This window comes from Gopherus flavomarginatus, chromosome 3, assembly GCF_025201925.1.
Source record: "Gopherus flavomarginatus isolate rGopFla2 chromosome 3, rGopFla2.mat.asm, whole genome shotgun sequence".
NCBI lineage: Eukaryota > Metazoa > Chordata > Testudines > Testudinidae > Gopherus > Gopherus flavomarginatus.
In genome coordinates, this window is record NC_066619.1 from 250,600,992 (window position 1) to 250,624,822 (window position 23,831).

The 23,831-nt window shown below is 42.1% G+C and overlaps 1 protein-coding gene across 2 annotated transcripts in view; it reads left to right on the forward strand.

Annotated features, from left to right (window-relative positions):
- CCDC149 (coiled-coil domain containing 149) overlaps positions 1–23,831 on the forward strand; it is a 65,930-nt gene that overhangs the window by 11,293 nt on the left and 30,806 nt on the right. For both annotated transcript variants that reach the window (XM_050947693.1, XM_050947694.1), the window contains exons 3-4: positions 1,183–1,221; positions 13,586–13,693. In XM_050947693.1, the coding sequence (XP_050803650.1) occupies positions 1,183–1,221; positions 13,586–13,693 (147 nt within the window). The remainder of the gene's footprint in view (positions 1–1,182; positions 1,222–13,585; positions 13,694–23,831) is intronic.

Genomic DNA, 23,831 nt, shown 5'->3' on the forward strand with positions numbered 1-23,831 from the left:
CTTTCATGAGTGCAGTGTGTGCTGTAAAAATTGTTTGCTATACAACTTCCAGATGGTATAATCCCAGTTCCACCATAATTTATTTGTTAAGCACTGGTGTAGTTGGCGCTATAAAAGTAGGGTTGGCAGGATTCAATGTAAATTGAGAGATGTTGGTAAATGTCGGTTTCAGCTGCCACTCTGAAACCGATGATGGTAACAGTCACTGTAAGTTCAACCTCCCCTCTGCACCTTGTGCCTGCAGGGATTGATATCACCGGCCCTGTGGCAGCACACAGCCCTCTGCAGCCCTTCTGTCAAAGGAGTGAGTGAGTGGATGGGTGGAGCTGTGGCAATGGACCGGTAACACTGGATCTCCGCAGATGCAAGGTGTGAGGAAGACACGTCCTGGCGGGCGGAGCAGAGACCTCTGGCCAGAGCTGTAAGGAGAAGGACAAGCTTCTGGCCGTGGGAAAGGCCACCTCACTGCTGAATGGCTCTTGCCCAGGCACAGAGCCATTGAGCATGGGGTGGTCTCTCTCCTCCCCGACATTGAGTGGCTAGTTGTCCTCCTGGCAGCCCTGCCTGGGGATCTGTGCTCTGCCAAGCCAGGACTGCAGCCTCCTCCGCACCTGGCACCCAGTGACTTGGGCCCCTCGACAGCACAGAGAGCATTCTGCAGCTCTGCAGTCAGCAGAGGAACCCCTCTATAGCCCTGCTGTCAGTGCTGCCCTGACCTGCTCCCCTTAATTTCCTGCAGCTGTAAAAATAGTTAATTGAAGAAAATTAATTGATGAGAGAAAATTGATGAGAAAAAATTAAATTCTGCCAAGACTGTTTATAAGGCACAAACAAAGACTGTTCCAATCCCAAGGAGATTAGTCTAAAAGTCAGACTACCATTTAAAAACTGACTGCGGTGTAACGCCATGGTAACGTCATGTATTGTTATGGAGAACAATGCAGCACAAATGTATGATGGGCTGTTTTTAGCAATGTAAATCAATCTGAACTTTCCAGTTCCAAGAATCTTCTTAAGTTAACATGGAGTGTCTTTAATCAAACTGCAACTTCTTGAAACCTAATTTTTGAAAACTGTTGGTTCAGATACATTCTGGTGTTTTAAAGTCTCAGAGCTGCAAAGATTATATGGTTACCGATTTCAGAAATAAGCTGCTGATAAAATGCCTCTCTTTATTTGTAGGATGGGGATCCCTCTCTTCCTCCTGAAAAAAGGAAACAGGTAGGCTTTTTCTGTTTTAGTTGGCATCATACATAAACTATTTTGTGAGAATTCAAACTCTCTTAAAATTATATTGAGGTCAGTAAAACAAAATCTGATACTCAAGTGGACATTCCAGTTCACATTGGAAGACCATGAAGTCTTCAGTGACTTGTGCTTTCTTTTAAACATGTTAACTCCTGAAATATCTGAGCTATCATTAATAAACAGAGCAAATGGTTATGCCTATCATTTTACCTAAACTGAAATCAACAAAGGTAATGAGAGGTTGAGATTGCCCTCTTCATTTGTTTCTTGTAGTTGAGTCCTAAAACAAGTGAACAATAGGGGCATCATGATGTCAAAGGGGGCTTAGGAATGTGTTGAGTGTATTCCTGTTGTTTACACTGTGTTTAGGTGCTCTTTCCAGTTGCATGCTCTCCTGGTTTTGGAAGGGTTTCAGTGGGAAGCTGTATTAATTGCTTATACTTATTTTAGGCCAGAGGTTCAGATACCATGCTCAACAGAGTGCTTGTTGGTCTGCAGAGAGTTGTCAGTTGCACGAGGATGGATCTTGGTTTCTACTGAGAAATAAAAGAAATGAGAGGGTGTGTTGAAATGAAGAACAAAAATAACCATTGTAACTTCTCAAAAAGGGCAAAAGATCTATTGCACTAAAGCCAGGCGAAAATACATGAATATTTTCCTGTTGTCTTTGAATGTAAGCGCTTTTTTTTGCCCCGGGATATTATGTGAGCACAGATAGGTGGGAAGGTGGTCTGGGTGAGCCCAAATGAAAGGTGTCCATGAAACAGTCTCTCTCAGGTGTAGCCCACACTACTGAGAGTTTGAGAATCTCCATTTTAGTCAGTCATCAGTCCCTCCTGGTGCCTAACATTTGTTGCGAATTATACCTGTAGGCCACGCACCGTTCGTTTCTAGGCTGAGGCACAAAAACCAAAGATTTACAGAGTGTCCAAACAACAAAGTTTTATTGTGCAAGGTTCAAACAACGTTCGAATGTGGTGTCCCCCTGCTAGTCAGGGAGAGACCCAGGATGCAGATTACATAGAAGTTATATACCTTTTAGGAGTGCATGCTACCCTTCGTGGATCGGAAGCCTTAGCCAATAAACAAGCCATTTTCTTATCTTTAGCCTATTACAGCTAATCATTGTCCTCGTGCTGGCTAGTGCACAGTCCAGCTGTTACCTTGCATACTAGAATTTTTCCTTAATTATGCTGTTGCAGCTGTTCTCCTATCCTCTTTCCTGTTCTTTCATTAATGCTGTCCTTGAGAGCTTTGTACGTGATGTGCTCGCTTTTAGTTAATGATGGATACAAAATAGGGGAACTTACAAAATGGAGTCGCTCATGCTAATTACCCTTAACACATTCATATTAACAGCTTTTCCTTCTCAGTATCTACCATAATTTAAAAAATCTAAATTCATATCCCTTCTAAACTCTAGAGAGGTCAAATCCCAATCCATATCCCCAAATGTTCAAAAATCAGCTCAGGCCTCAAAAAATCATGACATTGGCGTAGAAATCTCGACTTTTAAAAATAACAAATTATGGGTTCCTTTTTTGTTTTGAGTCTCTAAGCTTCACTCAGGTCACATTTTCTAGTTTTTCTTCTGCAACCTACAGAGCTTAAAATGTCCTTTTAAAATGGTAACTGAGATGTTTATAGAACCAGTTGACTCCAGGAGCTGCCATTTTAGGAAAAAACGCCAAATATGTTGAGACTTGTGATGAACTCATAAGTTTTGGCAACACTGCACAATACTTCCCTGCAAAGTGGTCTACAGAAAAGTAAGAAGACTGCTGAAAATAATGTATGCAGGAAGGTTAGAAAACAGCGCTTAGAAGGAAGTACATTTTAAGAGCTAAAGATTTAAATCTACTGTAAATACTGCCTATGTGCACTTGAGTTAATTAAAACCACATGTCAACTTTTATTCTGAGTTTACTAGCTCTGTTGTGTTAGTGACACCTGTTGAGCTGCCATTCCACATATGCATGTCAGCGTGTGGAAGGGCCACCCCTCCACGCTTACCTCCTCCTTTAACTTTAGATTCGAGGGCAGAGAAGGGAGCTGGCTCCTCTGTCTCAGGCCTTGGCTACACTGGCACTTTACAGCGCTGCAACTTTCGCGCTCAGGGGTGTGAAAAAACACCCCCCTGAGCGCTGCAAGATACAGCGCTGTAAAGCCTCAGTGTAATCAGTGCCGCAGCGCTGGGAGCGCGGCTCCCAGCGCTGCAAGCTACACCCGTAAGGGATGTAGTTTACGTGCAGTGCTGGGAGAGCTCTCTCCCACGCTGGCGCTCCGACCCCTGCGAATTTCAAGTGTAGCCATACCCTCAGATCTGGTTGGCCAGAGGACTGGGTCAGAATCGCACTCCTGCCTTCCAGTTGCCAGGCTGCTTCCCATTGGAGAAGGAAAGTACCACTCCACAAATGTAGCTTAGCTCTGCCTCACTGTGGATAGGATTGGTTGGCTATAGGCTACTTGGGTGGCAGTGGGGTGTTGCTGGGATGAGGCTGGGTTTGGACAGCAAGCACCTGCTGTTGCTGCAGGGAGTAGGTCTAAACACAGCCTTAACCCAGAGCTGGGATATTGACCCCCAGAGCAGGCTAAGGCACTCCCATAGCCAGGCTGGAGGAGTAAGTGAAACCCAGCAGAGGAAGCCCTGACAAGCATGGAGACCACTGGGTTGGACACTACAATATAGCAGCATCCAAGATTCACAACTTGGAGCTCACACCACACCCAAACATGAGTGATCAGTGCAGGGGACAGGAGATGCCCTCTTTTGGGGCTAAGGGACTCTGATTGACTAATGAAACACTTGGAGGAGAGGAAGGTGATTAGGAATAGTCAACATGGATTCACCAAGGGCAAGTCATGCCTGACCAACCTGATTGCCTTCTATGATGAGATAACTGGCTCTGTGGTTATGAGGAAAGTGATGGACGTGATATACCTTGACTTTAGCAAAGCTTTTGATACGGTCTCCCACAGTATTCTTGCCAGCAAGTTAAAGGAGTATGGATTGGATGAATGGACTATAAGGTGGATAGAAAGCTGGCTAAATCATCTGGCTCAACGGGTAGCAATCAATGACTTGATGTCTAGTTGGCAGCCAGTATCAAGCAGAGTACCCCAGTGGTCGGTCCTGAGGCTGGTTTTGTTCAACATGTTCATTAATGATCTGGATGACGGGATGGATTGCACCCTCAGTAAGTTCGTGGATGACACTAAGCTGCGGGGAGAGGTAGATACGCTGGAGCATAAGGATAGGGTTCAGTGACGTAGACAGATTGGAGGATTGGACCAAAAGAAATCTGATGAGGTTCAACAAGGACAACTGCAGAGACTTTAGGATGGAAGAATCCCATGCACCGCTACAGGCTGGGGATCAACTGGCTAGGTGGCAGTTTGGCAGAAAAGGACCTGGGGATTACAGTGGCTGAGAAGCTGGATATGAGTCAGCAGTGTGCCCTCGTTGCCAAGCAGGCTAATGGCATATTGGGCTACATTAGTAGGAGCATTGTCAGCAGATCGAGGGGAAGTGATTATTTCCCTCTATGCGGCTCTGGTGAGGCCACATCTGGAGTATTGCATCCAGTTTTGGGCCCCCCACTACAGAAAGGATGTGGACAAATGGAAGAGAGTCCAGCGGAGGGCAACAAAAATGATTAGGGGACTGGGGCACATGACTTAGGAAGAGAGGCTGAAGGAACTGGGCTTATTTAGTCTGCAGAAGAGAAGAGTGAGGCGGGATTTGATAGCAGCCTTCAACTGCCTGAAGGGAGATTCCAAAGAGGATGGAACTAGGCTATTCTCAGTGATGGCAGATGACAGAACAAGGAGCAATGGTCTCAAGTTGCATTGGGTGAGGTCTAGGTTGGAAATCAGGAAAAACTATTTCACTAGGAGGGTGGTGAAGCACTAGAATGGGTTACCTAGGGAGCTGGTAGAATCTCCATTCTTAGAGGTTTTTAAGGCCTGGCTTGACAAAGCCCTGGCTGGGATAATTTAGCTGGGGTTGGTCCTGCTTTGATCAGGGAGTTGGACTAGATAACCTCCTGTGGTCTCTTCCAACCCTAAGCCGTGAGTATTTGTTTCTAAACTGCTTGCCTGTCCCCTTCACCTGTCAGAATCCAGTTTAAAGGCTAACTCCATTCAGTTACTCTTGGTGGCTGTTTTTGACTATCAAGAATTAGTCAAAAAGTTGAGCAGGGTGTCTACTACCACTTGTCATCAGATTTGTGCTGGAAGTACTGCTGGCCTTTCGCTAAAGCACTAAGAGCCACGAGTGAGAATCCTGAAAGATAACATCTTCAGAAAAGCAGCGTTTGGAGGTAAGCAATTATCCCTTATCTACCACATGGATGTTGTGAAGATTGATTAATATGATTTCCCTTTTGTTAAGGGGGTCTGAAGATTAAAAGCACTACTATGTGCCAAGTACTAGTAATAAAATGAGACCTGCCAGCTTTGTTCTGGTTTGTAGGTGAGTGACTCCCTTACTGTGAAGGGGCAGATGGAAAACTGCAAGATTGTTTGTCGTTGTAATGCTTCAGAGAACAGTATTATATATTTCAAACTGCACCTGCTCAGACGAATCCTGCCTGCAGAGTGGAAGGACCCTAGTTTCTGCATATCTTTAATCTTATAGAAACAGGGCATTCTGTGTGTTGTGAATGTGTAGGTTGAAAACTAGGATTTTTAGCAGTGTTGCAAGTCTTGTTCTGTAGGGTGACAGTGTTTTTGTGTTTCTCATAATGTAGTTTAAAAAGAAAAGGTGCACTGAGAAGTTGAGTCTAAGGGTATGGCTACACTCGAAACTTCACAGCGCTGCCACTGGAGCGCTGCTGCAGCAGCACTTTGAAGTGTGAGCATAGTCGCAGCGCCAGCGCTGGGAGAAAGCTCTCCCAGTGCTGCACGTACTTCACCTCCTCATGGGGTTTAGCTTGCAGCGCTGGGAGCCATGCTTCCAGCGCTGCGGCACTGTTTACACTGGCGCTTTACAGCGCTGTATCTTGCAGTGCTCAGGGGGGTGTCTTTTTCACATCCCTGAGCGAGAAAGTTGCAGCACTGTAAAGCGCCAGTGTAGCCATGGCCTAACAGTCATTGTGGTACCCATTTTCAAAATGTTGGGATCTTTTGAGACCCAACTCCTCACACTCCCTGTGATTCTCTCCTGTCTCCGTTTCTTACTTCACTGGAATAGAGAATCCTTGCCCCTGGATAAACTTTAATATCCTTGGAAAACACCCCAATGTTCATTTAAAATAACACTCTCAAAAGGCTACAAAGATTTTGTTTTTCTGTTTTACCTTCTGCTTGAGGCAAAGTTGTTCATCTTGGATTCTGAAAGCAACTGAAATGATTCCCATAAAACAATCACGAGAGGATTTTCTTGGGCAATATGGATGCCTTTATTTAAGCAGAAAATAATCCTGTTTGGTTAGATGTGACAAATATTTGCCCCACTAGCACAGGAATCGGCAACCTTTGGCACGTGCCAGACCAGTTTGTTTACCGGCTGCGTCTGCAGGTTCAGCCGGTCGCGGCTCCCACTGGCTGCGGTTCACCACTGCAGGCCAAATGGGGGCGGTGGGTAGTGGCAGCCACCACATCCCTCGGCCCACACCACTTCCCGCAGTCCCCATTGTCCTGGGACGGCAAACCACAGCCAGTGGGAGCCCCGATCAGCTGAACCTGCGGACGCGGCAGGTACATAGCCCTGCCATGTGCCAAAGGTTGCTGATCCCTGCACTAGCAGCATGTGTTTGGGGTGTAGGTACAAAAATGCCCTTAATGAACATTCCCACTGAGCAGTGCTTCTAGAAACTTGGTTATGAAAGCTTCTAGCAATCTTAAGGTCCTCTGTTATTGGTGAAGGAGTGGAAGTGAGCACTGGGAACAAGTGACATCTTAAAGGAGGCTACAATTGCTACCTATCTGTACTCTTGTTCTGCAGCCCTTCCCAGCTGGGACAGATCTGGGTAACTGTTAATAGGTGCTCTGCTACAGAGGACCAGAGCTGACATGCAAAGGATTTCTTGGTTGACACACAAACCCACAATGGTTCTATATCTGTAGTTTCTAAATTGATAAACCTAAATAAAGCTTCTTGATGGTATATTTATTTCTAGAAAGAGCTTTGCATGGGGAAAAAAATCCATGCTTCATATTTTTTTAATCAGCCCTGTATTTACAAAAACACATCCCACATTTCTGAATTCCAGTCTTGAAAGTTATTAGAGGTGAGTAAAAGTGAGCAAGTCTTGGCAAAACATTGTCGGCTCCGGGTGATGTATTTCTGTGCTAGCATTCTTGTGACTGATCTCAGAGAGCCTGGATCCTCCTCCAGGGGTTCTGTATTTATTTATTTTATTAGGTCATCATTGGGGAGTTGTTTTTTTCTGTCCAAAGAAATGGGTGACGTGTAGATGGTGCATTTTTGTTTGCTACATCCAGGTCACCATAGCTTCAAAACTATTTTTGGGGAAGACTGATGGTGAAAGGTTTAAGTTTAGTTTCTAATAAGATTGTAGTGCTAACAGAGGTCATCAAATTTTGTAGCTTGCAGTGAACAGGGACTCTTGCTAAACAAAGCAAGTTTCTGTGTTAACTACCCGTCAACATCATATGAAAGCACAGGAGGACAAATTGCAATTAAGCTTGCTATTAGTCACAGCCCTAAAGTGTACATGTTTAAACAAACTTATCCAGTCCTCCCTCATTGAGGTATGGGTATGAGAAATGGGAATATTGTAAGATATTAACATAAAGATGAGCTACTTTTACACATTTGTGTCTAAATATTATAAAGTATATTTTTTCCAGATGTTTATCTTCCATTCCCCCACCACCTTTAAAAAAAAAAAACAAAACCAAACACTCTTTTCGGGCAGTATCTAAAGGTTGGAGGATTTTTTGAGTGCCATGTAAGATTTATGTGCCAGAGAATGGAGGTATATTAAAGGAATGTTCCTATCCATTTTCATACAGTAGTATGAAGGAGCATAACACTTATTCATGTGGCTAGACTTGAGAAACTGATAAAAGAATCTTATACAAGGACACTGGATGATTCCAGAATGTATTTGAATAAGGATTTTTCCCCCTTATCACTTGGTTATCAAATACTGTTCAGGTCAGTAACAAATTTAATGAATGGAAAACCATTGTTCCCTGGCAGCCATTCACTGTTCAGTATCATATTAGTTGATGATTTTTTTAGCAGTGACTTCAGTTGGTTAAGTTAACTTAAAATAAAGCCCTTATCCACTCTCACGCTCCTCCTGCTGCCCGCAAAAAGTTTTGAGTACTTAACTAGAAATGATCAGTGTTTCTCAACAACTGGGTCGTAGACTGGCTCCAGTCCCTGAGATCTCCTTAGTGCAGTTTAGAGAAGCCACATCAGGTTGAGGAAATGCTATTATAGAGCATCTGAGGCTCCAAAATTCTCTCCCCTTCCATGTTTAATGAGAGCCTTGATGATCTTGGCAAAACCTTTGGAATCTGGTACAATTCAAAATGTGTGTAGTGCAGAACCTCTAAGCTGGGGGAATGATTTCTCCAGCAATTACTCATCGGTGGCGAGGCTTATTTGTTTCAGTTTAACAGAAGTAAAATAGAAGCTTTGCAATAAGGGGCAAGTCCGTGCTTTGCTTATTGAGATGCTCTTAGCATGTTAAAGAGGACTGTTTTTTATTTTAGCATCTAAATCCTTTGTTTAAAATTTTTCCCAAAATCTCAGTTGTGAAAATAAAGATTTGTTACATTGTGTTAAGTCATTCATCTGATTAAGCAGTAAAATGCAGCAGAGACTGCAATCCCAGAAAAATGTTTTAGTAGGAAATAAATGGGTGTAGATCATACACCCGTTATAGTCAGTATAGCTGGATTTGGCTTGAAGTTAGAACAACTCCAGTGTCATAGTTGTCAACACTGATTAGTGACATTCACTTCTTCTAAGGGGTTCAAATTACATATGGTATTGGAGTATGCAGATGTGTTCACACTCATAATAGAAATGTATTTCACAAATGGAAATATTTCTAAGAGACTTGTACAAATAGGATTCCTCTTAAGTAACTCAATCTCTCACTTATCCTGCCTTTATTGACATTCAGTCACTTTTTGCAAAATTTGCATCAAAACATTGCAAGTCAGTTGATTGTAGAAGAACTTCAGCCTCGGCTGCTTTGGTTCAGATGAAAGTCCTGAAAACAACCTGAAATATTTTTAATGCCCCTTAGGCAGTAACCTCTGAACCGTTGGCCCTGCTTTGAGCAGGGGATTGGACTAGATGACTTCCTGAGGTCTCTTCCAACCCTAATATTCTATGATTGACAGAATGCATTTTGAAACTGCTTGATCCATTCAGTATATTGATGACTGTCATATTCATTTGTTAGCATGCAGAAAAAATCATTCTACTGAAGCAGACCTTGAAAAAGAGTTTGTGTTGGCTGAAAGGTTGCTGCCTCAAAACTAAAATCGGAAACTATTTAATTCTTGCCCTAAAGTTAGATAGTTATGTTGTTTAGGAAATATAACCTCTAAACAGAAGATCTGAGCCATTCTCAGCTTTCAACCATATCAGCAGTTAAAAATAGGGCTGTCGATTAATCACAGTTAACTTGCACGATAAACTCAAAAAAATAATTGCTATTAATGGCAGTTTTCATTACACTTAAAAAATAGAATACCAATTTAAATTTATTAAATATATTTGGATGTTGTTCTACTTTTTCAAATATATTGATTTCAATTACAACACAGAATACAAAGTGTACACTCCTCACTTTATATTATTTTTATTACAAACATTATTTACAAACATTATAAAAGAAATAGTATTTTTGAATTCATCTCATACAAGTACTGTAGTATAATCTCTTTATCTTGAAAGTGTAGTTTACAAATGTAGGGTTTTTTTGTTACATAACTGCATTCAAAAATAAAACAATGTAAAACCTTAGAGCCTACAAGTCCACTCAGTCCTACTTCTTGTTCGGCCAATCACTAAGACAAACAAGTTTGTTTACATTTACGGGAGATAATGCTGCCTTCTTACTTACAATATCACCTGAAAGAGGGAACAAGTATTTGCATGGCATTCTTGTAGCCAGCATTGCGAAGTATTTATGTGCCAGATATGCTAAACATTTGTATGTCCCTTCATGCTTCAGCCACCATTCCAGAGAACATGCTTCCATGTTGATGATATTTGTTAACAAAATAATGTGTTAATTAAATTTGTGACTGAACTCCTTGGGGGAAAATTGCATGTCTTTATTATAATATGAAATATATGGCAGAATACAGGTAAAACAGAGCAATCTCATATGACCCAGCACATGTTGTTCATTTCAAGAACACTTTCATTGCAGATCTGACAAAACTCAAAGAAGGTACCAATGTGAGATTTTTAAAGATAGTTACAGCACTCGACCCAAGGTTTAAGAATCTGAAGTGCCTTCCAAAATCTTAGAGGGATGAGGTGTGGAGCATGCTTTCAGAAGTCTTAAAAAGCAATACATTAATGTGGAAACTTAAGAACCCTGAACCACCAAAAAAGAAAATCAGCCTTCTGCTGGTGGCATCAGACTCAGATGATAAAAATGAACATGCATTGGTCTGTACTGATTTGGATTTTTATTGAGCAGAACCTGTCATTAGCATGGACACGTCCTCTGGAATGGTGGTTGAAGCATGAAGGGACATGAATCTTTAGCACATCTGTCACGTAAATATCGTGTGACGCCAGCTACAACAATGCCATGCGAATGCCTGTTCTCATTTTCAGGTGACATTGTAAATAAGAAGCAGCCAATATTATTTCCCAAAAATGTAAACCAACTTGTTAGTCTGAGCAATTGGCTGAACAAGAAGTAGGGCTGAGTAGACTTGTAGGCTCTAAAGTTTTACATTTTTATTTATGAATGCAGTTTTTTGTACATAATTCTACATTTGTAAGTTCAACTTTCATGATAAAGAGATTGTACTACAGTACTTGTATTAGGTGAATTGAAAAATACTATTTCTTTTATTTTTTACAGTGCATATATTTGTAATAAAAATAAATAAAAAGTGAGGAGTGTACACTTTGTTTTCGGTATTGTAATTGAAATCAATATATTTGAAAATGTAGAAAACATCCAAAAATATTTAAATAAATGGTATTATATTATTGTTAACAGTGCAATTAATCGCGATTAATTTTTTTAATTGCTTGATATGGCCCTAGTTAAAAATGCTTTGATCTTTTCCAAAAAACGAAAGGAACTTTACTGTGATCTTCTGAGCCTCTAACCTCAAAAGTAGAAACCACATGAATTGCCATAGTAGATCTCACCCATGGTCTGTCCACTACAGAAGGGTAGAGAATAAAACCCTCATTCCTTCTCAACCACCACCCACACTCCTTACTCACAAAAGCACACTTTTGTCTAATACAACTGCAACAGGTGGAATCACAGAAACCCCTTTGGGACTGCCACCTGATGTGCCTAGACTACCTCTGAGCCTGTTTTCCCTGCCAGCTTGGGACTTCAGCGCCTTGCCTTGTTTGAGCCAGACACACTTGCCTGCAGCAAACACAGATCCAAGTCTGAGCCATGTGCCCCACAAGCTGCAGGCTGAACTAAAAACAGCTTAAGAGGTGCTCCTGTATTCAGCACTCAGATACCCAACTCCCAATGGGGTCCAAACCCCAAATAAATCCGTTTTACCCTGAATAAAGCTTATACAGGGTAAACTCATAAATTGTTCGCCCTCTGTAACACTGATGGAGAGAGGTGCACAGCTATTTGTTTCCCCAGGTATTAATTCACAGACTCATAGACTTTAAGGTCAGAAGGGACCATTATTATCATCTAGTCTGACCTCCTGCACAAAGCAGGCCCCAGAATCCTACCCATCCACTTCTGTAACAACCCCCTAACCTATGTCTGAGTTATTGAAGTCTTCAAATTGTGGTTTGAAGACCTCAAGCTGCAGAGAATCCTCCAGCAAGTGACCCATGCCCCACGCTGCAGAGGAAGGCGAAAAACCTCCAGGGCCTCTGCCAATCTGCCCCGGAGGAAAATTCCTTCCCGACCTCAAATATGGCGATCAGCTAAACCCTGAGCATGTGGGCAAGACTCACCAGCCAGCACCCAGCAAAGAATTCTCTGCAGTAACTCAGATCCCATCCCATATAACATCCCATCACAGACCACTGGGCATACTTACCTGCTGATAATCAAAGATCAATTGCCAAAATTAGGCTATCCCATCATACCATCCCTTCCATAAACTTATCAAGCTTAGTCTTAAAGCCAGATATGTCTTTTGCCCCCACTACTCCCCTTGGAAGGCTGTTCCAGAACTTCACTCCTCTAATGGTTAGAAACCTTCGTCTAATTTCAAGTCTAAACTTCCTAGTGTCCAGTTTATCCCCATTTGTTCTTGTGTCCACATTGGTACTAAGCTTAAATAATTCCTCTCCCTCCCTAATATTAATCCCCCTGATATATTTATAAAGAGCAAGCATGTCCCCCCTCAACCTTCTCTTGGTTAGTACTCTGGGTTAATTAATAAGTAAAAAAGTGATTTTAGTAAATACAAAAAGTAGGATCTAAGTGGTTCCAAGTAATAATAGACAGAACAAAGTAAATTGCCAAACAAAATAAAATAAAACATGCAAGTGTACGCCTAATACAGTAGGAAACTAAATGCAGGTAAATCTCACCCTCAGATATTCCAATAAGCTTCTTTGACAGACTAGCCTCCTTCTAGTCTGGGTCCAGCTGTCACTCACACCCCTCTAGTTACTGTCCTTTTGTTCCAGTTTCTTTCAGGCATCTCTTTGGGGTGGAGAGGCTATCTCTTGAGCCAGCTGAAGACAAAATGGAGGGATTTTCAGGGGCTTAAATAGATTTTTCTCTTGTGGGTGGAAACCTATCTCTCCCCTTTTGTAGAATCAATTTACAAAATGGAGTTTTGGAGTTACATGGGAAAGTCACATGTCCATGCATGACTCAGTTTTCTACCGGACGTTCCCAGGAAAGCTCAGATGTGTATTGGTGTCTATCAAGGTCTATTGTTAACCAAGTACTCCCAATTACCTGAATAACCCCTTCACACTATGTTGATCAAATCTGCCTTAAATGCTTTCTACAGCAAACTCTTTAAATACAAGCATAGAGCCAGCGCTCATAACTTCACGTATAAGAATGATACGTGCATTCGAATGAATACATGCAGAAGAACATAGTCTTTGCAAAGATATTCCAGTTATGTCATATTTACACTCATAAGCATATTTCTGTAAAGCATAGGGTGCAATCTCACAATAACATTGTAACTTTCCTAGGCTAATCTTGCCCAACTATTGAGTGATTCTCGGGATCGAAATAAGCATCTGGGAGAAGAAATTAAACAACTTCAACAAAGACTGGGAGAAGTACAAGGAGACAACAAGGTACTGCAAACGTATTTTCTTTAATAAGAAGACTACAGGTAATGTGTAAACTGGACTAGAAACAAACTCCTCAGAAAAATTGAATGAAGAAATGTTTTGCTCTTTTATTCATGAGTTTCTAGAATATTGAGGTTACAAAAATACTCAAAACAGTGGAACAAAAACAGCCTACACATATCATAACCTTAGTCCCAGATTTGGACCTTAGCGTCCAAAATATGGGGGTTAGCATGAAAACCTCCAAGCTTAGTTACCAGTTTGGACCTGGTACTTGCTGCCACCACCCAAAAAATTAGAGTGTTTTGGGGCACTCTGGTCCCCCTGAAAAGCCTTCCCTGGGGACCCCAAGACCCAAATCCCTTGAGTCTCACAACAAAGGGAAATAATCCTTTTTCCCTTCCCCCCTCCAGGTGCTCCTGGAGAGATACACAGACACAAGCTCTGTGAATCCAAACAGAGTGACTCCCCCTCTCCGTTCCCAGTCCTGGAAACAAAAAGCACTTTCCTCTTCACCCAGAGGAAATGCAAAATCAGGCTAGCAAATTCAACACACACAGATCTCCCCCTGATTTCTTCCTCCCACCAATTCCCTGGTGAGTACAGACTCAATTTCCCTGAAATTTCCCAGAAAAGAAAACTCCAGCAGGTCTTAAAAGAAAGCTTTATATAAAAAAGAAAGGAAAAATACATACAAATGGTCTCTCTGTATCAAGGTGACGAAATACAGGGTCAATTGCTTAAAAGAATATTGAATAAACAGCCTTATTCAAAAAGAATACAAATCAAAGCACTCCAGCACTTATATTCATGCAAATACCAAAGAAAAGAAACCATATAACTTACTATCTGATCTCTTTGTCCTTACACTTAGAAACAGAAGATTAGAAAGCAGAACTACTTCTCCAAAGCTCAGAGAAAGCAGGCAGGCAGACAAAGACCTCAGACACAAAATTCCCTCCACCCAAAGTTGAAAAAATCCGGTTTCCTGATTGGTCCTCTGGTCAGGTGCTTCAGGTGAAAGAGACATTAACCCTTAGGTATCTGTTTATGACATTGAGGTTACAAAAATACTCAAAACAGTGGAACAAAAACAGCCTACACAGGATACTAGTAACCTAGGTTCCTTGGATATGATATTTTTTGTGCCTGCTACATTTGTTCTCTTTTCTTTGAGTATTTATTGTGGATGCTGCTTTGGGTTAATCACCACTAGCTTCTGCTGTTTTATATGCTCTTCCTGGTGTTTTCATTTGTAAATATATTTGGATAAGCATTTAATCTTTCCTTGGTTATGTGATATTTTTAAGCATCTAATGCAATAAGGTAGAATTTTAGTATATAATTAAACAAGAAGGCGTTATTTTTATATTTTTCTATCCAAAAAACATAGACCCAAGTGGTCTTGAAATATATATTTTGTTTTGAATTTTAAATAATCATCCTGCTAATTATCTTTACATAACCAATTTATTTTATTACCAAGTTTAGCAATGTATATGGAACGTTGCCCAAAATCTGATGTTCAGTATTACTCAAACTCCTGTTGTCTGTTAATTGAAATATATAAGCTCAAGCTAAATATGTGTACCACTTGCAGCTGTAGCTGTGTACAAAAGTATGCACACAAATCAAACTAGTGAAAGGTAGGATTTGAAACAGGTGGTGGGGAGAGAAAGATAAGGACTAAAATCTAGTGAGGTTTATGGGAAGCAGAATAAAAATTACACAAAGGCCTCAGTCCTATACTGGCGTATCTCTGTGCACAGCAGAGCATCACTCAAGTAGCTTGCAGGACTGGGGCCTAAGAGTTGGCTTAAACACAGTTTTTATTCCATTATAACTGTATCTGTTCAGAAACCGATAAAGTGGTAAAACTTATTTGGATCCAGTTATGTTGGTATAAAGGTGATTATACCAGCTACTGTAGCTTATTCCGATAAATGTAGGTAAATATTTTTGCTTCGTTTCCTTTCGCTCTTGTTCTCTAGCCCTTGTCTCCATCTTGTTTCCTTCCTTTTGTGTTCTGTTTTTTCATGATTTCTCCCTGTATATCGTTGGAAACTAACTTTTATTTTTTAAGAGTGTTCTGTCTCCAGTTCTCTCCTTTGCAGAGGAAGGATTGTCCAGTGGTTAGAGCATAAGCCTAGGACATGGGAAACCCAGGTTCAATTTCTTCCTCCAGCATAGATTTCCTTTGTGGTTTCAGGCAAATCACTTAGCTGCTCTGTGATTCAGTTCCTCTTGTGTAAAATGGGGATAATATTACTGCCTTACCTCACATTGGTTTTGGTTTATAAATAAAGCTGCTCTGATACTATGGTGACAGTGTCTATACAGGGCCGACAGGAGGGGGAAAGCCGGTACAAATTATCAGGGCCCGGCTTCGTTGGCCCTGTTTAGTCGGTCCGTCCTTGCTGGGGAGGCCCAAACAATTGTTTTCACCAGGGCCCGAACCCACTCTCAGCGGCCCTGTGTCTATATAAATACCTTAGATTGTCAGACTTCCTTTTTATCTGTGTTTTCCTCTCTCCCTCTCCTCTTTTTTTAATGTTCCCCTGCACCATTTTCCCATTTTTGTCAAAGGTGCTGCTCAGAAAATGCCTACAGTGTGTACTAATATAAATTCTGAGTCCTGTCAAGGAACAGTAAGATGTTAGCTAAAAATAAATATATTGGCTTAGATGGCTATTCAAAGACTGTGCCATGGGGAAAAAAGATTAACAAATTCTCTCCACTTTGTTCCACTCCTTCTGTTCATAACATGAAGACACAGAAAATCAAAAATCAGAATTCTTGCCAGAAGTGGCTCATGATCTAGCTGCCCCACTGAGGGCTACATTGTGGCATTCAAGGCGATCTGTAGAGGAGGAAAATAGGCATTACTCATAATTATTTCTTGTATAGTGCTTTTTATCAGTAGATCTCAAAGCTCATCACAATCTTTGATATACTTATCCTCATAACACCCCAGTGATGTAGAAAAAGCATCTCCATTTCACAGACTGGGATGTGTGGTAGAGAGAGACCCAAGTTCCACAGGAAGTCCACAGCAGAACAGGGAACTGAACCTGGGTCTCCTATGTCCTAAACTAGTGCCCTCAACATTGGACCATCCTTCCTCAGAAAAATAAGTTGAGAAAATGCTTTTTCTTCTTGAGGACTAGAGGATGCTGAAGTGCTTTTTAAAAAACAAAATAAAAAATCTATTTTTTAGAAACCTTAATTGTTATAAATTTGAGGAACATGAAGTCTTAGCTTCCCTTTTTGCTGCAGAGTCTCCTTGGAGGACTAGCAAGCTGGAATAGGAGCTTTCGGAGTCTTTAGTGTGAAGTAACTGAGGCTCTGACTCGGACAAAGACAATTTTCCTCCCAGCAGTTTTTTTTTTTCGTTTAAACTTATAACTCAAATGTCTAGCAATCTAACTATTTCCGCTCAATTGCTCTGATTTCTTTTTTTGAGTATTTATGATGTGATAATGCTGTTCATTCTCCATTTGTTTGTAGTCTCTTCGGGGGGTTGGGGGGTGTAGACAAGAGTGAATTTCTAATATAATATGTAGTAAAAACACCACCCACCCACCCCCAAAGCTCCATGTTTTTCTCTGCTGCTCTCCTTTAAGCTCTATCCTGATGTTGGGGGCAATGCAGAATCTTACAATGCCAGGCCTTATGCCTCAGGTAGACAATGCCTCCTGTAGCCCTGGGGAGCACAGCCATTTGCCCACAGTAGAGAGGTGAGGCATACCTTTCCCTCTGCTTGACCAGCGTTGCTGGGACTCCTACAACACCCCCTCCCAGGTCCACTTTCCTAGACTACTTGTTCCAGTAGTCCCTGGAGAGTTCTTCTGCTCAGAGCGCAAGGTTATTGTGTCTGGCCTATGTGCAGGAAGTGCTTGTGTCCTTTCCCTGCCTTGTGCACCCATGCATGGATATGTTAAATATGGTCCTGTCGGTAGAAAAGAACAGTGTGTTTTAGTCACTGAGAATGAATGTGTGTAATATGCTCTGTTTAGCAATCTGAAACCTAGCTCCAGTTGCCCCCATCCCTCAGAGGCTTTATCATTGGGAGTCAAGCCCTGGACTATATATATGTTTTGTAGTAAACTAATTGTTTCGTCGTCCTTTTAACCACAAATATCAATGGAATTAAATACCACAATTGTACCACTTCTGTCAAATTATTTTTCTTAATGCTATGGCTTTGGCAGTGGTAAATCCACTTTCTGCAATTTAAACAGGCTTTGCCCTGACTTCTCTCTGCAGGTCAATTTGCCACTGAATAGCCATCTTTGTGATACCTGTACTCTCACGTGATGGTCTGGACTCATTTTGGTGACTCTCATGTCCTTGAGTAAACTGAATTATGCAGCAAGGGGTGCATCAAAAATGGTGTAGTAACCAACACATTACCAAAAAAACAAGGGGGGTTTCACCAGGCGTTAACTTTATCCAAGATTTTCATTTTAGGAACACAGCTAGTCTTCACTTGTCTAATAAGTGATATACAGAGTTTATTCTTGGGCCAGGTTGCAGTCTCTGAATTGTCTAACAGGAGTTGTGATCTCCCCAAGAGACTGAAAGCTGGGAGTCTATAAGCCAGGGGTTCTGAACCTTTTTCTTTCTGAGGCCCCCTCAACATGCTATGAAAACTTCATGGCCTAGCTGTGCCCCAGCTTTTTTTCTGCATATAAAAGTCAGGGCCAGCATTAAGGAGCAGCAAGCAGGGCAATTGCCTGGGGGCCCCCGCGAAACTGTATTGCTCAGGCTTCAGCTTCAGCCCCGGTTGGCGGGGCTCAGGGTGCAGACTTCAGCCCCATGTGATAGGGTTTCAGCTTTCTACCCTGGGTCACAGCAAGTATAATGCTGGCCCTGCTTGGCAGCCCCCCTGACATGTGCTTGCAGCCCACCAGGGACCCCTGGTTGAGAACCACTGCTATATGCCATATTTTACTCTCTCCTAGCTTTGGTAGCAGAAATTCTGGGATTGTTCTCCTGAGCTGGCAACAGAATTAACTCAGCACTGCAGTACTGATAAAATACGGTGTATACAAAAACAACGAATTACAATAATTTCTTCTTACATTTTTATCCTGCCATTTTTCTCTCTCCATTTTTTCCAAAGTGAAGGAGGGTAGCGGGTCGATGTCAACTTTGTTTCTGGCAAGGGATGAGCAAGCAGCTGCTTTTGCAGCCACTGAATCTGCTTCTGGATGAACAATTCTGCCTGTGCTTGAACATGCATGACTCATAAAGCCTGTCCCTCAATGACAAGGGTTTTGTAGAATTAAAAAAAACCAACTCTTTAAATATCACACAATGGCTCTGTTGACGGAAGTGTGTTTGATGGCCTGATTTTTTTTTTCCTCAAATTGCATTAATGTTCTCCAGTAGTAAGATACAACGGTTAATTGGGTTAGCAATGGGATTTTAACTTAAGACCTTTGTACTTGTTATGGGAATTGTGGATTCTAGATGCTAAGTACATAATCAGTTAGACAAGAGCAAATGGCTTGTATTTGCTTTTTTTAAACTGGACTAATTTTCCCATTCATTCAGCTAGAACTCGAATGGCACAAACAGTAAAACATTTCCAAAAGGTCTCGTGAAAGATATGTTGCTGCAACTGAAGAAATGCAACTACAGTTGCACTGTAGCATTCAAGCAACTGAGTTCTAAGAGTACTTACTCTTATGGTTGATCACAACCTCTTATCAACTCTAACACATGAAAACTACCTTAGGTTTACTGGGTACTTGATTTTGAAACCCCTTTTCTACCCAATGTTGGGACAGAGATACTTGAAGAATAAACCCGTAAACTTAGAGGGCCTGAAGAGAGCACACTCATGCCTTAAATGGACACATGGAAGTTGATTTGGGGGGAGAAGCTCGAAGCTTTGAGAAGATGAGGTGACTGTCATCTCCACTCTAATTCCCGCTCACACAAGTCACTGGCAGAGAAATGATTTGCTGAGCTACTAAGAGTATAGCTCAATGATAAGACAATGTTATGTTGTGTCCAAAGTAATTGCTACAGTATTATTGACAATACACGAGACAAAGTCATTGTCAAACTAAGTCTGTCATGTGAAAACGCACTGTGTCAGAGGTCCCATCCCTGGGCCAAGCAGCCTGCTGTGGCTTGGAAGTCCTAAACATGAGTTTACCAATGACCAGAATTCCTTTACCCAAACTACTTGCCCAGTGTGAGACCTTTACCACATTCAAGCCTGTGCAGAATTGGTGCTCATTCCCAGCCTAGGTCACAGGCTATCTGGCAGTAGCAGTGTTATGAATTCTAGTGTAGAGTGCTGGCAGCTGCCTGCTTTGTTATCTAGGGTTGTTGTCATCAGGGTTAGGTGATGATGCTGGAGAAAAATGCTGGCAGCAACTTATCTGCAACAGAGCTTTTCCTGATTGAGCTGCTGTAGTGCTAGCAATGGTGGGACATTTGAATAAAAAAAGTGAGAGACAGCCTGGACAATTAGGGGATTAAGGGTCTGTTCATAAAGCAGCATAGATGTTGTTTTGATGCCCTTTTCAGGGATGAGTCCTTTAACTTGCAATCAGTCATTGACTGTTTAGACTTGGTGGTGACTTGATATACCTCCACCTGTAACTGGGAGCCACAAGCTATTCAGTTACCGCTGTGGAGTATAGTGGTAAGCCAGTTGGTCTGGCAATCTTGCCTAACCAGCTGAACCAGAAGCATGACAGCTAAAGCCTGGTAGGTGGAGGTGGACACCTGTAGCGTGTATCAAATGCATGATTTGAATGGCTGTAGAAACTAGCTATGTGACTGGTGTAATTATTACACACTAAGAAATCATGTAATAATTTGGCACTAACAGTGTACTTGGTCCTCTATAAGAGACACAGGCACTCAGGGTCCTTGTCTCAAGTTGTTTTATGGTTTTGCAAAGTGCACAAAAGTGCACTGGGATACCCAGAAGTGCCAAGGTAACATTTCATTAACGTAATGGGCTGGAGACAGCATTTCACTGCAGTGGCCTAAGGTTGGTGCTCTTCATGGAGAAGGTGAGTTGAAAAGAGTTACTATACTTTCATATTTTGTGTGTGTGTGTAGCCACAAGTAATTTAGTTATATATTTCACCTTCTGCTTAGTATTTTGAGATAAATTTTGTATGACCAGATAAAACTATAGTGCTGTACAGTATCCCTGTATACAGTTCACAAATTCAACCTACCTTTGGAATCTAAAAGAGTTAAATTAACAAAACCTAATGTGTCACTAGTGTTTCCCATCTCAAATGAACCAAAAGAGGATCCAAAATAATGTTCCCAAAATACATATGCACATGCTGTGAAAGCCATGTCACTGTACTCTTATTTTCCATGGCAATTGCTCCCTGTGCACATTGTGCTCCTTGCAGGAACTATGAATCAGGGGGGCGGGGGCGGGGAAAGGTAGTAGTCTTAGCCATGATGCGGTACATTTAGTAAATAAAATACCACAGATGTAACAGATTAAAAGTTGAAACTTGTTTAAGGGTGACAGTGGCATTGCTGTGGCTCTGACCCTGCAAATATTTACATAATGTGCTTAGTATTACACTTTATTTGTCCCATTGGTGACTTATGAGTCTACTTCATGTGTCAGCCAGATTGATGGGATTACTCACAGCGCGTAAAGTTAAGCACGTGCATATGTCTTTTGTCATAGGTCCAAATCCCCTCTAAAGACTCACTTGTGCCATGATTAAGGCTATGATTTAGTCATGGGTATTTTTAGTAAACATCACAGCCAGGTCAGAGGCAATAACCAAAATGTCACGGCCAGTGACTGGTCCATGATTTTTACAAAATATACCCCTAACTAAATCTTAGGTGCTGTGGGGGTAGGGCTCCAGTGGCTGCTGCTGCTCCTGGGGGTAGGGACCCTGCTGCTGCTTCTGGGGTAGGGGGACCTGGCCTGGGATCTTGCTGCTCCTCTGGCCCAGAGGGAGGCCCCTGGCCCCCTTGCTGCTCCTGGGGCTGGGGCGGGGGCGGCCCGGGGCCCTGCCGCTCGTCTGGCCCTGCAGGTGGCCCTTAGGCCTGCTGCTGCTCCTGGACTGCGGCTCCTGGGCAGTGCCCAAGACCAGTTGCCTGTGGCCTCCGGAGCAGCAGCCGGCCCAAGGGTCACCCCAGCTACTCGGGTGGGCCTGGGGTCAGTTGCTGCAGCTAAAGAAGTCACAGAGGTCCTGGAAAGTCACGGAATATGTGACCTCCGTGAAAGACTGACAGCCTTAGCCATGATGCCTAGAAGGCTCTGCCAGATGAACATGCCTGTGTTAACTGTGACTAATGCCTGCTGTGCAGAACTCACTATTCACTTCATTTCTGTTCAGCACCTGTAACAGTGAGGTCTGATTGAGGCATCTATCTTTATTTATTTTAACCAAAATTGTTGGGTTAAAATAAATAAAGGTTTATTTTTATCATTTCTGCCTGATCCTAACACAGTAGAGAGAGTGTTGCTAAATAATGGCATGCTGCACTCTGCTTTGTTTGGTGAAAGCCTGTTTGTTTAGTGTACGCTGAGCCTGTCAGGAACCACCGCCACTGTTTTAAAGTGCACTTCACTTCAAAATCTACTGTGCTGGAAATATTTTTGGAGTCCTGCGGGGTCCTCTGTTTGTATTAATCTATTCTGAGGAATAGGGCAACAAAATGAAGCTGAGTGGTTCTATCCTGAATGAATTCTGAATGATAGTTCAATAAAAATACAGTGCCCAGAGGGATGGAGTACAAACTTTATAATAAAAGGCTAAAATGTAGAATAAACCGTTCTTTCTCCCTCCCCTTCCTTCGCTTTCCCCTAGCATAACATTAAAACACTGACATTCCAAGAGTTACAAAGGGAAAAATCTTACAGCAGGTGGTGCCACATCAGCAGACACACAGGGTACAGAACTGGAGGGCTAGGCCTGCTCAGCCGCACCTGCTGTCTGAATTGCTGAATGTCTGAAGTGATCTGTCATTTAGGAATAAGATGTTGGATTTTAGGGGCACTTTGTGTTTAGGATTTCCCTCCTCCTCCCTGCCCCCCACATTTCATCAGTAAATAAGAACTGTGATTTGACTGGTACAAACTTTGGGCCTTGCAACCCCTATTCCTGCAAGTAGTATTTACTCAAGGCTGTAATCGAGGATGCTGGAACTAGGGGTGCTGGAGATGTGACAACACCTCCTGGTTTGAAATGGTTTCCATCCTATACAGGGTTTACAGTTTGCTTCAATGGCTCTAAGCACCCCCACTGTACAAATTGTTCCAGCACCACAGGCTGTTATTACATATTACACCCCAGGCCCTTCTTGGGGTGTGGGATGAGCATGGTTGAATAGCATTAACCATGCTCTCCCTATTTAGTGCTGTGTGCGCTTTGGAGAGATCCTAAGCTGATACTTGCATTGACCAGGGAGAGGTTCCCTGCTCCCATTTTCTGAGCCTCTGATCCTTATTTCATTTATTACTTTTCTAACCAGTTGTAAAGTGAGATGCTATAGTACAGTTTGGCTGTTAGCACTATGTGTTTTTCCCCTTTCATGTCCGTATGATCAGATGAAAGCTCTGACCCCATTCCTAAACCTGCTTGGTTTAAAAATATTTTTTTTTAAAAATTAGCCACTGGTATATTTTCCAGGAATAATTCAGTGTGCTCCTTACAATATAATCCACACTCTTGTTTTATGGGGAGGGGGAAATTCAGTTTGTAAAAAATAAAGCAGCCTGTGGACCATTATTTCACTTAGGAACTGTAAGTCACCCTTTGAAGTTTATCGGGAGAAGCTGTAGTAGCAGCACTTGTGTGGACTGAACAGGGGCTGCAGTGGAGAAGAAGACCCTGTTTCTGATGGCCTACTGGCATCCTCTAAATACCTAAAAGAGATGGAGTATACATCTTCTGTTTCAGAAGATTGATATGCTAACTCTGAAATATAATGGTGCACATTAATTCCTTTGTGCATCTGAAAAATGGGAGGGAAGTCATGGGAATTCTTACTGCAGATTTCTCAAGCCTCTGTGGAAATCCCACAAATTGGGCTACTGGGATGTAGCACTTTTTCCAAACTGTGCAAAGTAAACAATTCTAAATGATGCATGTTCTGCAGCCTATGCACTCTGTAGACTGTTTAT